The 12,652-nt window shown below is 35.1% G+C and overlaps 1 protein-coding gene across 3 annotated transcripts in view; it reads right to left on the reverse strand.

The window, feature by feature from the left end:
• Window positions 1-2,016: 2,016 nt before the first annotated feature.
• The window catches only part of LOC150086434 (katanin-interacting protein-like), a 351,533-nt gene continuing 340,897 nt past the window's right edge, over window positions 2,017-12,652 (reverse strand). For all 3 annotated transcript variants that reach the window (XM_090372573.1, XM_090372572.1, XM_090372571.1), the window contains 3 exons: window positions 9,860-9,996; window positions 7,860-7,942; window positions 2,017-2,615 (listed from right to left, as the gene is read on the reverse strand). In XM_090372573.1, the coding sequence (XP_090228699.1) occupies window positions 2,548-2,615; window positions 7,860-7,942; window positions 9,860-9,996 (288 nt within the window). In that variant the 3' untranslated portion in view covers window positions 2,017-2,547. The remainder of the gene's footprint in view (window positions 2,616-7,859; window positions 7,943-9,859; window positions 9,997-12,652) is intronic.

The following is a 12,652-nucleotide window of genomic DNA, read 5'->3' on the forward strand; positions in this document are numbered from 1 at the left end:
GAGGCTAAGATAGAGCATGCAATTAATAATAACTTTCATTCATTCAACTCAACATTCACACAATTTTACTTTTTATAGTTTTTTCTTACACTTTGTTTTCTTTTATATATTGAATTAGATATCGATCAGTGCGTTTTGACAGGTGTCTTTTATGTAGAAAAGATTTGACTTACTCCGTCATACCTCTACATATTACGTAGAAAAGTGTGCACGGGGGTTTGGCGAGCAAAGTTAGCAGGGTACAGAGCCCCCTAGTATGTATATTAAAAATATATATATTGTTATCACCTGTAATTTTTGATCAGTGTTAATTGAAATAAAAAAATTCTAACTTAGCTGTTTTTTTAACTTTTCTTAACAGTCCAGCAGGATCATATATCTGAAGAGTGCTATTACAATCATTTTTTTGTCAAAAAAAAAAAAAAAAAAAAAAAATCAGAGTGGCAAAAATGACAATTTTAGTATTCCTCAATTATTGCATTTCCTTTAGATCTCTGTTGCTGTTTTGTTAATGAAGAAGTTTGGCCATAAACAAATAAAATAAGTTTGCAGCACACCACCATCACATTTTTAGGAGCAGCTTGAGTTGCTGACACAGACTGGCTTATGTAAACATATGAGAATGTTTTAGTTCATTTTCACAAATACTTATATGGCTTCTTCCCACTGCAACAAATTATGCCACACTCAAAGAAGACAAGTTGTGTGGACAAAAAAAAAAAAAAAAAAAAAAAAAAAAATGCACATGCACATGCCCCAACAGTGTTATTTTAAAAATTATTTAAAAAATTGCATTTTAAATATAAAACAATGATTGTTCACAGTTTTATTCATAATAGATTGAAATGTAGGATAACTTCAAAATGTGAACAATTCTGAATTATTTCTTGCCAATAGGTTTACATAGCAGCTTAAAGCAAATATGCATCCGCTTTTTATATTATTAGCAAACCAATGCTCTCCTCAGCCATTTCTCCTTGAAGTTAGTTTGATATAATAATTTGTCTAGCACTGTTCTTCAATGTTTATTTCTAAGAAACAGAGCCTATTTACATTAGAATGCTGACAACTGGACATGCTGTCATACATTCTATCCCAAGGTCAAAGAGAAAGACGCCAACTGTGGGAATGACATAACTTTTATATACAGACAGCTATAAAATAAAATTAGTTTTTTTATCTAATGTTTATTGTGTTAATACCATTGAATTACTTTTTTATTTAGAGTATCATGTGAAAGAGTTGTAAACTGATTAAGATAGGCACATGGCCCTTAAGAGATGAAGCTCAGCTCTTGTCCAATGTAAAATTGATATCAATTTTACATTGAATTTTTTATGTTAATTCTCCACAAACAAAAACATGGTTAGGGAATAATAACACACTTAGGAAACATCCTGCAAATAAATATAAAGCAATTTATTTCATTCAGTGAGCAAAATCAAGAAAGCCAGCCACTTTTGTGTTGCACAAGTTGTCTGTTCTCAACTAAGTGAAAATCAAAATTATGCACAAAGTCAACTGAAATACAAAACAATGTTCAAGCAGTAGTGGATATATTCAATTTTTATGGTACCAACATTTAATACGGGCAAAGAAATACACTCATTGGATGGTTTGAATGAATACACACTACCTCTGCATAACTCTGGAACAAAATTTATTGAATTTCACTTGCTGCTACTTAAAATATAAAGGCTAGACAGTAGTAGTACAAAGCTACTATTTGTGGGCAGTACTGTGGATGTGAAATGATGAAGCACTGTAATATTGCTGTCCCATTCAGAACCCAATAATGTTCACAAAAATGGTTAATGATGGAAAAATATGGATGTGATTTTCATAAATGGACATAAAAATACATCTAAGATGACAAAAGGCAAATCGGTATATTCAAGTGATGCAATCCATCAGTGTTTTATTTTTATGATTTATTGTAAAAATAAATTGCGATACATATTTCATTAAATAAACCATCAAGTTGATTGCAAATATTTTATTTTTTGTTATGTATATATATACATTTGTGATTGCAAAAAGGGGGCGGGGTAACGATGATGACATAAAATCGATTTGCAAATCTGTGGTGTTGGTAGGAAAATAACCATTCAGTTTGCTTTGTACAAAATTCTGTCAATATTAATAACAAGTGCAAGTGTATATTGGAGCATGCATAAAATAAACTCTCTAACAGTTGTGCCAACCTACTTTCTTGTTTTCATATTTTTGATTGTATATTAAAGACTAGGTTCATCATAACAGTGGCACTAACATCTGATACCATTACAATAACCATCTAACAATCACACAAACAAAAACACTGGATTTCGTTAAATATCAGGATATTGAGAAATCATAGTTCTGAATTTTCTCAATAATACTGACTGTAAGGATTATAATCCCAATATATAAATATATACACACACACCACAATTGTGATTAAAATGTTAAGTACACTTGTTGAATCTGATTAGAGGTGATAAGAGGTATCACAGACTGAGTTGAGAATGAAACTCTGAAGAGAATCTGAGCATTAATGGCATCAAGTCACCTTGGGTGTATTCTGTGTGTCTGCCTTGCTCCCATTGGAGTTACACTAGTTGTTGGCCGTAAAGCTAAAAAAAAAAAAAAAAAATAGAGAAATACAATTCCAAATGTTAGTACAAAACATAAGTCAAAATTAAACTCAAATCAATGATATCTTGATTTTGAAATCATTCATATATTATTGACCTTTATGTACCATATTTGTAGCTATACTAACAAGCAATATACTGGAGTTGACAAAGAATGTTACAAAAAAAAAAAAAAAAAAAAAGTTCAGTCAAATACTATTATCTAGGCACACATACATAATACTGTTCAACAGCATCAGCTATTTATAAATAAGTAAGGTTCTCAAACAGCAATAATAACTTCAGAAGCTAAGCTTCTGAAGGCCTATAAGAGATTAATTATATAAATACATACATAGCCTCACTAGGTGCAACAAAGTTCCTGGACTGGTGCTGTTGTGGTCATGTTTGATGAGTTTGAAAATAAATGGAAGTGGTATGTTGTAGTTCAAACATCCTCCAGCAGATGGTGGTACAGCAATTGTCAAGTAGGCTAATATGTTGCAAACAACAACCAGTTTCACTAGTGGTTTTAACATTCCATGTCACAATTTTGCAATGGAGCAACAAACGAATATCAAAATTTTTCTTTAAACTGGAAAAACCTTCAACAGATGTGTATGAAATGTTAAAAACTGTTTATGGTGACGAAACATTAAGTCATATCAGTGTGTTTGAATGGTACAAGTTGTTCAAAGACAGACACATGGATGTTCACAATGATCTCAAGAAGTGAGTATCCATCAGCCTCTCAAAATGAGGACAGAGTTGCAAAAGTTCAGGAAATTCTGGGAAGAGATCATCATTTGACCCTCAAAATGATGGCTGATGAGTTGGATATGAATAAGACGATTTGTCAAATTCTTCATGAAGATTTAAGGAAAAGGAAGATCTATGCAAAATTTGTGTCACACAGCCTCACGAATGAGCAAAAGCAATGAAGCATGTCATCATGCAAAAACTTCATCCACACTTGTCAAGACAATCCTAATTTTCACCACTGTATTGCCACTGGACATGAGTGTTGAATGCTTCAGCACAACCCAGAAATCAAGTGTTTGAGCATGCAGTGAACTTCAAAAGGCCCAAAAAATTTTATTTACAGAAGTCCAGGATCAAGACAATGCTGATCATGTTTTTTGACAAACAGGGTGTGATTCACAAGTAATTTATACCCAAAGGGTAGAGAATCAATACTGCATTCTATGTACAGGTACTTCAAAAACAGCTGAAGTGCATTTCCCAGCTGAGGCTACAATTTTGAGAGAAAGGCAGTTGGTTCTTGCAGCATGACAATGCCCCTGCCCATTCTGCACTTGTTGTGGAGACATTTATGACGAAACCTGGCACTGTACAGATCAACCATCTAGTGTACTCTACCAATCTAGCACTAGCGGACTTCTTCTTTCTCAAGAAAATCTGCCCTCGAAGGGAAGAGATTTCAGTATTTGAGGACATAAGAAAAATGTACCTTCCAAACTAACATCATCTCGTTGGATGCCTTCAATGAGTTTTCAGAGTGGTGTAATAAGCGCATTCAATCAGATGGGGATTATTTTATTGCACCAGTATGGGAACTTTATTGCCACACCTCATACATAAAGCCTGGAAACAACAATTATATGCCCATCACAGCTTGATAAATCATGGCCTGCATTATAATCTTTCTTGTATAAGGGACATGGTGGTATGGTGTGACTGACTGTGCCACCATCTCCTTTTTACAGCAAAGGTTATAAACTCAACCAAATATATACGAGGGTGGTTCAATAAAGAATCGCCCTGACCTAGTTGCAGAGGTGCTAGCCTGTTGATTCTTGGCACAGGTTTTAGTCCTCCTCTACATAGCCACCGTGCAGATTTACACATTTTTCCCATCGATGGATGAGGCTACGGATATCGTTTTTGTAGAAGTGGGTCCCCCGAAGAAATGATTTGAGGGAAGGAAACAAGAAGAAGTCCGATGGGGTAAGATCAGGTGAGTAGGCTTGATGGGGCAGTATTTCATATCCACAAGTGGCCACTGGTGTTGTTGCAATTTCAGAAGTGTGAACTGGGGCATTGTCTTGAAGCATTCTCACACCTTTGGACAGCATGCCACGCCTACATGTTTTGATTTTCTCCCATAATACTGTGAGTAAGTTGGCATAATAGGCACCTGTAATTGTTCTACCTTTCGGCAAGTAACAGTCATTATTACACCTTTCTCATCCCAAAACAGTCATCAAGACCTTTCCTCTGCTGACGCTTGGACCTTTACCTTCTTGGTGGGGGGGGGAACTATAATTTGCCATTCCATGGACGAAATGGTGTATCCAACTTTCATCCTGAGTGATTAGATGAGAGAAAAAGTCTTCCTCATTTTTTTGGCACAGGGTTAACAACTCTTGTGATTTCTATTGTCGATCAGCCTTCTGGAAACCAGTCAATAATTGGGGAATCCATCTTGCCCTCAATTTCCATAAATGGAGTTGATCATGAAGGACTGTTTCAACAGAGCCCACACTAATCTTCACCTCCTGGGACAATTCACGCACAGATATCCGGCAATCTTCCATTATTAACGACTACACTTTTCTGATTGTGCTGTCATCAATGGCTGAATGGGGATGACGTGGAATCTGCTCAGATTCTACCAATGTCCGACTACACTTAAACTGTCTATGCCAGTCCTTCACAATGCCATAGGATGGGGCTTCATCCTTATATACAGCAGTCATCTCCTCGTGGATTTCTTTAGATTTCCCCTTCAAGAACAGATACCTGATTACAGCTCTAGCTTCAACTTTGTCCATGATGTTACTTCGTCACACGTTTAGCTCTGTAAGAGAAAAACAAATTAAGACACAAGGCTGAAATTTTACACCTTTAGTACAGAGATATGTATGATGTAGTACAGAGATACACACAAAATATCATAACTCTGCGATATGTGGAAGTAGGTTAGGGCGATTCTTTATTGAACCACCCTTGTATATGCAAAATTGATGTTTCTTATTTATAAGCAATTCATACAGTATGTAATGAAAAGTAATGATATTTTAAGTCATTATTATTATCTAAATTAAAAGCAAACACTTATCAAATACCTCTCATTCACATTTTGTGTATGAGAGGTATTTGATAAGATTCTGATCTACCACAGAAAGAACGAAGTACTAGCCAGAAATTAATTAACTTTTATACAACATGGTCACTTCTGAGGGCTACACACTTTATGTAATATTCCCTCATCTTTTCTAGAATGTCTTAAGTAGAAGCCAGTCTCAATCCTCCAACCATTTCTCAAATGCATGAATAACATCATTTGTATTCCTTGAGCAGCATGATGCACAGGTAAACTGTGTTTTTATAAGATAATAACACACTCAAAACCTACATCGGTATTATTATGTTTAGTAGTAGTAGCAAAGGCAAAATGCCATTAACATTTTGCTTACTCAATCCATTCAAGGCCTTAAACACCTCAACCAAATTTCTCTAGTCTCCAGACGCTGCAGTTATGCAGAACTGAGGCCTCTTTAGGTAAGAGCACCATTTTGTTCCCTTCACCGACAAAAGGGTGCTCTTAGTGTTTATTTCTGAATTGGAAATATGTACATAATGGAATCAAGCATTTCATGGTATTTTCTTACCACTTCAGTGCCAGCTCCCTTTGCAATATCACCATATCACAAAAGATCATTTTGGTCACAAGAACTCATATAGGAGTGTTAAAGGGGGGTGGATAGTAATTTAAGCAGAATGTTATAATGAGAGTTTACTCTATACAGAAATCAGCCTTAATACTGCAGTAGTTCACTTGAAAGTTAAAATATGAAAACTTATGGGGTAAACTTTGAAATTAAAATTAAACAAGTTAGCTAATGTATGCAATACTTTAACATTTCAGGCATGTTAGCGAATAGTAATAATTTGTGATCTACAACAAAAAACATTTCTGTGTATCCACAACATTGCCCACTTATTCCTCTGATCAGTGGAATGGCAACAAACTAATATCCAGAGCTACAGCTACAGTTCATGAATTGCCTATATGATATGTACAAAAAAAAAAAATAATAATAATTGCCAGGTCTGATTTGAATGAAATTTGAGAAAACTCACCAAATCTTTCTAAAAGACCCAAATAAAAAATTTTATGAAAATTCATCCATTGGTCAAGTTATTACAGGAGGTCAGAAAAAAAAAAAAATAATAATAACTGCCCAAATTTAATGAAATTTGAAATGGCTCCACAAATCTTTTTTAAAATTCTCAAATATAAAATTTCATAAATATCCAAACATTAGGAGCCGAGATGTTAAATGTGGATGGACAGACATGGTGAGAACAACAGGCACATCATATATGCTAATGTGCCTAAAAAGATATTACTTCCCCACACTTAAAAAAAAAAAAGTCTATGCCTCATTTCTTTGTTTTTCAAATTAAATAACTTTGTTTTTCTATGTTGTATGATGAGAAAAAAACTAATCAGATAAAATTAAAAGAAGGAAATATAACCAAGCTTTTCAGACTTTTATTAATAACAGATGAATTTTACATAACAAAAACACATTTTGTATTATAGCCTGTTATAAGCTATCAGCATTTTGACCCATTAGCATTTTACTCCTGTTGGCATTTTGAACTGCAGGCACTTTGCACCCAGAGCCAGCCCCAAAATTTGTGGGGCCCTGTTCAATAATTACTTGCAGGGCTCCTAGGGTCCTGTGCAAAACTTAAGGAGCATATTTTTGTAATAGCGATTTTTTTTTTTTTTTTTTTAAATTTTACAGTAGCTAAGACATAATTAAACAATTTTATATTATACTGAACAAAAATTTTAAATACAAATAATATTTAATACATTAGTCAACAATATTGTTTTGACAGAACCAATTGAACCTGTTCGACAGAACCGGTTGAACATGCTTGTGGCTGGCACTGTTTGCATCGAGGCATTATGAACATGCAGGCGTTTTGCACTCAGACATTCTGAACATGCAGGCATTCCAAACATGCAGATGTTTTGCACCACTGGTGTTTTGAACTAATACCCATACAAAAGTAAGAATCTGATTGGCAGTAATCAGCATGCTTTGGTACGGGCTGAGATATTATTCTATGGAGGGAATAGGGCACACCTTTTCTGTCAATGTTAAACTAAGCAGGTCCTATGGAAAATTTTTAACAGGTCCAGTAAACTAAATGACATTGAAAAAGTCCGTAATGATATTTTAGAATCTTTTTTTTTCTTACCTTGATCAGCAGCGGCCTTTCTTACTTTACACAGATCTCTTGGTTCATTCGTAAGTTGAACGTGATTGTCTATGTCCTGATTTCTAGATACAAAATTGCAAATATCAGTATGATTATTTTTTTAGTAGGCTTCAGATTTATTATTGTTGAAGCCATAATTGTTACGTAGATTTTAAAGGCGATTCAATAAAATAACAAATTTTTAATACTAAAGCATAGGTGAATTATAACTACAACTAAATTTTATGATTTCTAAGTAAACTAAATAGAGAAAGAAAGATGAGAATTATTTTTATTCTGTCATCAATAAGGTTTTTGAAAAGGATGGTAATAAATAAATAAAAAGGAAATAATTTTTTAAAATTAATTCTTTATGTTAATTCCAAATATGGATAATACTTATGCATCACATTTGTAGGGGGGAAAAATGTAATAACTTACTTTCATAATGTTAGAAAATAAGCATCACTTAGGGAATTAAAGTGAAACAGAGGAGCAGAGAGGATGGCTCACAATTATAAGTCGTTATTGTTATTGTTATTTTGGTTTTTAGGAGCATTAGCAACTAAGGCCATATTGCTCCGGGGATATGCGGTGGTCATTCCCTGACCTTTCCGCATCCTCCGTATTTGGTGGTCACGGGCTCGAACCCCGGTCTAATCAAGAAGCGTGTGCTACGCACTGCTGCTCCTTCCAACCTGGCTATGGAGGCGCCACAATTACAAGTCATATGTTATGATAACAGATTCATACATGTTAATCATCTGCGTGCATTTCGGGCTGGTCAAATGTTTTATTATATTCACTTTAATTTGCATAAAGTAGTTTTTTGGTAATCAACATGAAGAAATAATGCCAAATTAAATAATAATTCTGTATTATCTTTTATTATATGTGTGAGCAATTCACATTAAAATCATAATGTTGATCTCTAAAAAATTGGTTAAACATGCTTATCATATCTACTTTGGATATCAAGATAGAAGTTGGGCACTGCATATCAGTTATGTAAACATCATTGAACAGATGAAAAAAAAGAAGAGAGAATAAAAAAGAAGAGAAGAAAGAAAAAAAAAAGAAAGAAAAAAAAAAGAAAGAAAAAAAAAAGAAAAAAAAAAGAAAAAAAAGAAGAAGAAAAAACTGAAGATTTGGATACAAGTCATTTATGATATACTACTGTAAAATACCATTATAAAGATCTTCTCAGAGGTGCATAAATCATTTTGTATACATTTCATTCTAATGTATATTACTTAAATTATTTCATATATGATCATTATTTGTTTGAATAAATTCTTTTGCACTTTTATAATATGCACCTACAGAGAAAAAAACTCTACTCACAATAGTTTAATTCTAAGCAGAATATCAATGGTTTGGTGTCAAACAGCATTAACTACAAAATCATTTTGTAATTAGCATTTTTGTAGCTAACAAGAAAAAGTCATTTGACATTTTCTTGGGTTACCGGAAATGTACTTGTTGTTGTTTGGTTTTTAGGAGCATTAGCAACTAAGGCCATATTGCTCCAGGATATGCGGTGGTCATTCCTTGACCTTTCCGCATCCTCCGTATTTGGTGGTGACGGGCTCGAACCCCGGTCTAATCAAGAAGCGTGTGCTATGCACTGCTGGGAAATGTACTTGCAGCCCAAGCTAACTTGTAAAGTACTAATCAGAGAGATACAGCAATGTGACACGATATGCATTATTTGTATAAGTAAAACTAAAGTTATCTCAAAAAATGCAATTTTGTAGTTAACATTGTTTGACACTAAACCCTCGATATGAAAATACAGATTGAATGTCTATTATACAACTATTTAATATTTAATCTTTATATAAGTTTATGTAGTTGTTAATATTTAAATACATATTTATGAAGTAATCATAAGGAATTCTTTTTTTTTCGAGCACATGGCTATATTTATGACATCTATGACACATATTAAATTCAGTGGTGATGAAATGTTATAACGCATGATTTAAATACTTGCTTACCTAATAATTGTATGTTTTTCCCTATTGACAATTTCTCTATCTGAAGTAAAGAGAATGGTATGGTAAGGGATTATTTCTCCAGTTGGTTTTACTTGTGCCAGAATGCCATTGTAGACAAGAAGATCATCTACAAGCAGCTAAAATTTAAAGAAACACTTGTTTAGAAACTCATATAAAAATGCCTGTTAAAACACACACACACACACACACCTGGCGCACTATGATCTCCGTGGTTAATGCGCCAATAAACAACAAAACAACACACACACTGATCATGAAGAAATGAATATTTTGGTAATGGATAGTCTCAAATATCTGAAATTCCAGAAGCAATTTAGCATTAGTAGCAGCATATGTTGCAAGAAAGCAAGCTTATGCAGCATCAGCCAAAAAAAAAAACCCGCTCCCATTTCACCCCTCCGTTCATTCCAAATACCTGTCCAGCTCAGCCCTGCCTTAAATTTATTTAGGCTACCAAATTCCACAACAAAGGAGGGAAGTCTGTTCCACCAACCACCTACCCGCTGGCTAAAGGCAAACTTCTGCACATCTATCCTACATCTGTCTTTCCTCAATTTGAATTTATGCCCTATCAGGTGATTATTCTGAGCAAGAGAAAAAAACCCAAAAGCATTGAGCATGCTCAAACCATTCAAGGCTTTATACACCTCAATCAGATCACTTCGCAGGTGGCTAGTCTCCAGACACTGTAATTTGCAAAACTTAAGCCTTTCTTTGTAAGAGCAACCCTTTGTTCCATTCACTAATCTTGTTACCCTTCTCTGTACTTGTTTAAACAGCTCTACATTCTTCTAAAAATGAGGCCTACAGACATGTATACAGTACTCAAGGTGTGGCCTGACCATTGCCTTATACAAGGGGATAATCACCTCCTTATTCCTGCCAGCAAAATTCCTGTATATCATTGACAAGACACCATGAGCTACTCTTGCAGACCGTCTGCACTGCTCAGAAAACTTCATATCTGATTGCACAATTACCCCCCAGGTCCTTTTCATTCTCTACCACTGTCAGTGTAGTACCACAGAGTTGATACATCACTCTGGGGTTGATACGTCATACTGCTTCCCATATGTAGTAGTTTACATTTGTCAATGTTAAACTTCATTTGCCACCTCTCAGCCCATCTGCTCAACTTTTCTAGATTCTGTTGCAGCAGCGTATTGTCAATAGTGTCCTTAACAACCCTGCCAACCTTCATATCTTCTGCAAACTTGGACATTAAGCTTGATATACCATCATCAATATCATTTATAAATACAGAAAACAACACCAACACTGAACCCTGAGGGACTCAACTAATAACATTAGTCCACGATGAGCAGTGTCCATTGATTACCACTCTCCGTCTTCTCCCACTCAACCATCCCTTTATCCATAGCAGCAATTTGTCTCCAATGCCACACTGCTCCAATTTGTTCAGCAGTCTTCCATGTGCAACAGTATTAAAAGCCTTTCTAAGATCCAAATATATGATATCAAAGTTATTCCCTGCATCCAGTTCCTTTGTGACCACATCATAGTATCCAATCAAATTGGTCAGGCAAGACTTTCCCTTAACAAAACCATGCTGTGTCCTAGCTATAAGTGAAATATTTTCTAGATGATCCTGCAGTGCTTCTTTAACCAGTGCATCCATTAATTTTCATGGAACAGAAGTTAAACAGGTCTATAATTACTTGTGTTGCCCTTTAATCCTCCTTTGTGAATTGGGATCACATCTGCACATCTCCAGTCCATGGGTACTTCTCCTGAGTCCAAAGAAGCTCCCATCATTATGGCTAAGGGTTTGCTTACTTCCTTTGCTGTCTCCTTTAATATAACTGAACAGATCCTATCCACCCCTGGTGCCTTTTTTATGTTTACCTTCAACAATTTCTCCTCCACTTTCCTCTTATTACAAAATCATATAGCTCACTGCCAGAGTTTAAATCACCTCTGGCATTCCCCTCCCTGAATAACTCCTCATGTGTGAATATAATGTAGATGCAAAATACTCATTTAGTTTGTTAGCCACCTGAGCAGGATCATCAACAGTTGAACCATCAATATCCAGTGGACCAATCTGATTCATCCCTTTCCTTCTAGAGTTTACATAGGTAAAGAACTCTGCTGATTTTCTTTGCATCTTTGCCAAAGATTTCTCATAATCTGCCTTTGCCTGCCTAATCTCCTTCGTGACTTGGTTACAGACCAGCTTATATCTATCATAGGCTTCCATGTCACCCATTAATTTATATGTATTCCATGCATTTTTCTTCTCTGCCATATGTCTCATTACTTCTGACATCCATTTAGGCCTAAACCTTGAACAATATTTCTTAGTTGGTATGTAAAGCCTAGTAGCTTCCAAGATTAATTCTTTGAATGCTTCCCATTTTGAATTTGCTGTTGGTAACATCATCAGTTCGTCCCACCGTATAGAATTTAAATACTGTCTCAGACCACCGTAGTCGCCTTTATGAAAGCAAAAACCCTTCCCTTTACCCCTGATGGTAGTTACCTATTTGAGTAAATCCCACTTCAGCACACTGTGATCACTGCCACCTAGTGGTTCCTTTAACTGCAGATTCTTAATGCATGAAGAATTACTACTGATAATCAGACCAAGAGTACTCCCTCTAGTTGCCTCCCGAACATGCTGATGTCGAAAACAATCATCCAATAAATCCACAAAAGCCTTGCTAGTGTGTGTGAGTGACCAACCCACAAATTCCAGTCAATATCTGGGAAATTAAGATCCCCCATTATAAGACATTCTGATTTACTGGC

The sequence above is a fragment of the Mastigoproctus giganteus genome, chromosome 4, assembly GCF_048544385.1.
Source record: "Mastigoproctus giganteus isolate SK-2022 chromosome 4, ASM4854438v1, whole genome shotgun sequence".
NCBI lineage: Eukaryota > Metazoa > Arthropoda > Arachnida > Uropygi > Thelyphonidae > Mastigoproctus > Mastigoproctus giganteus.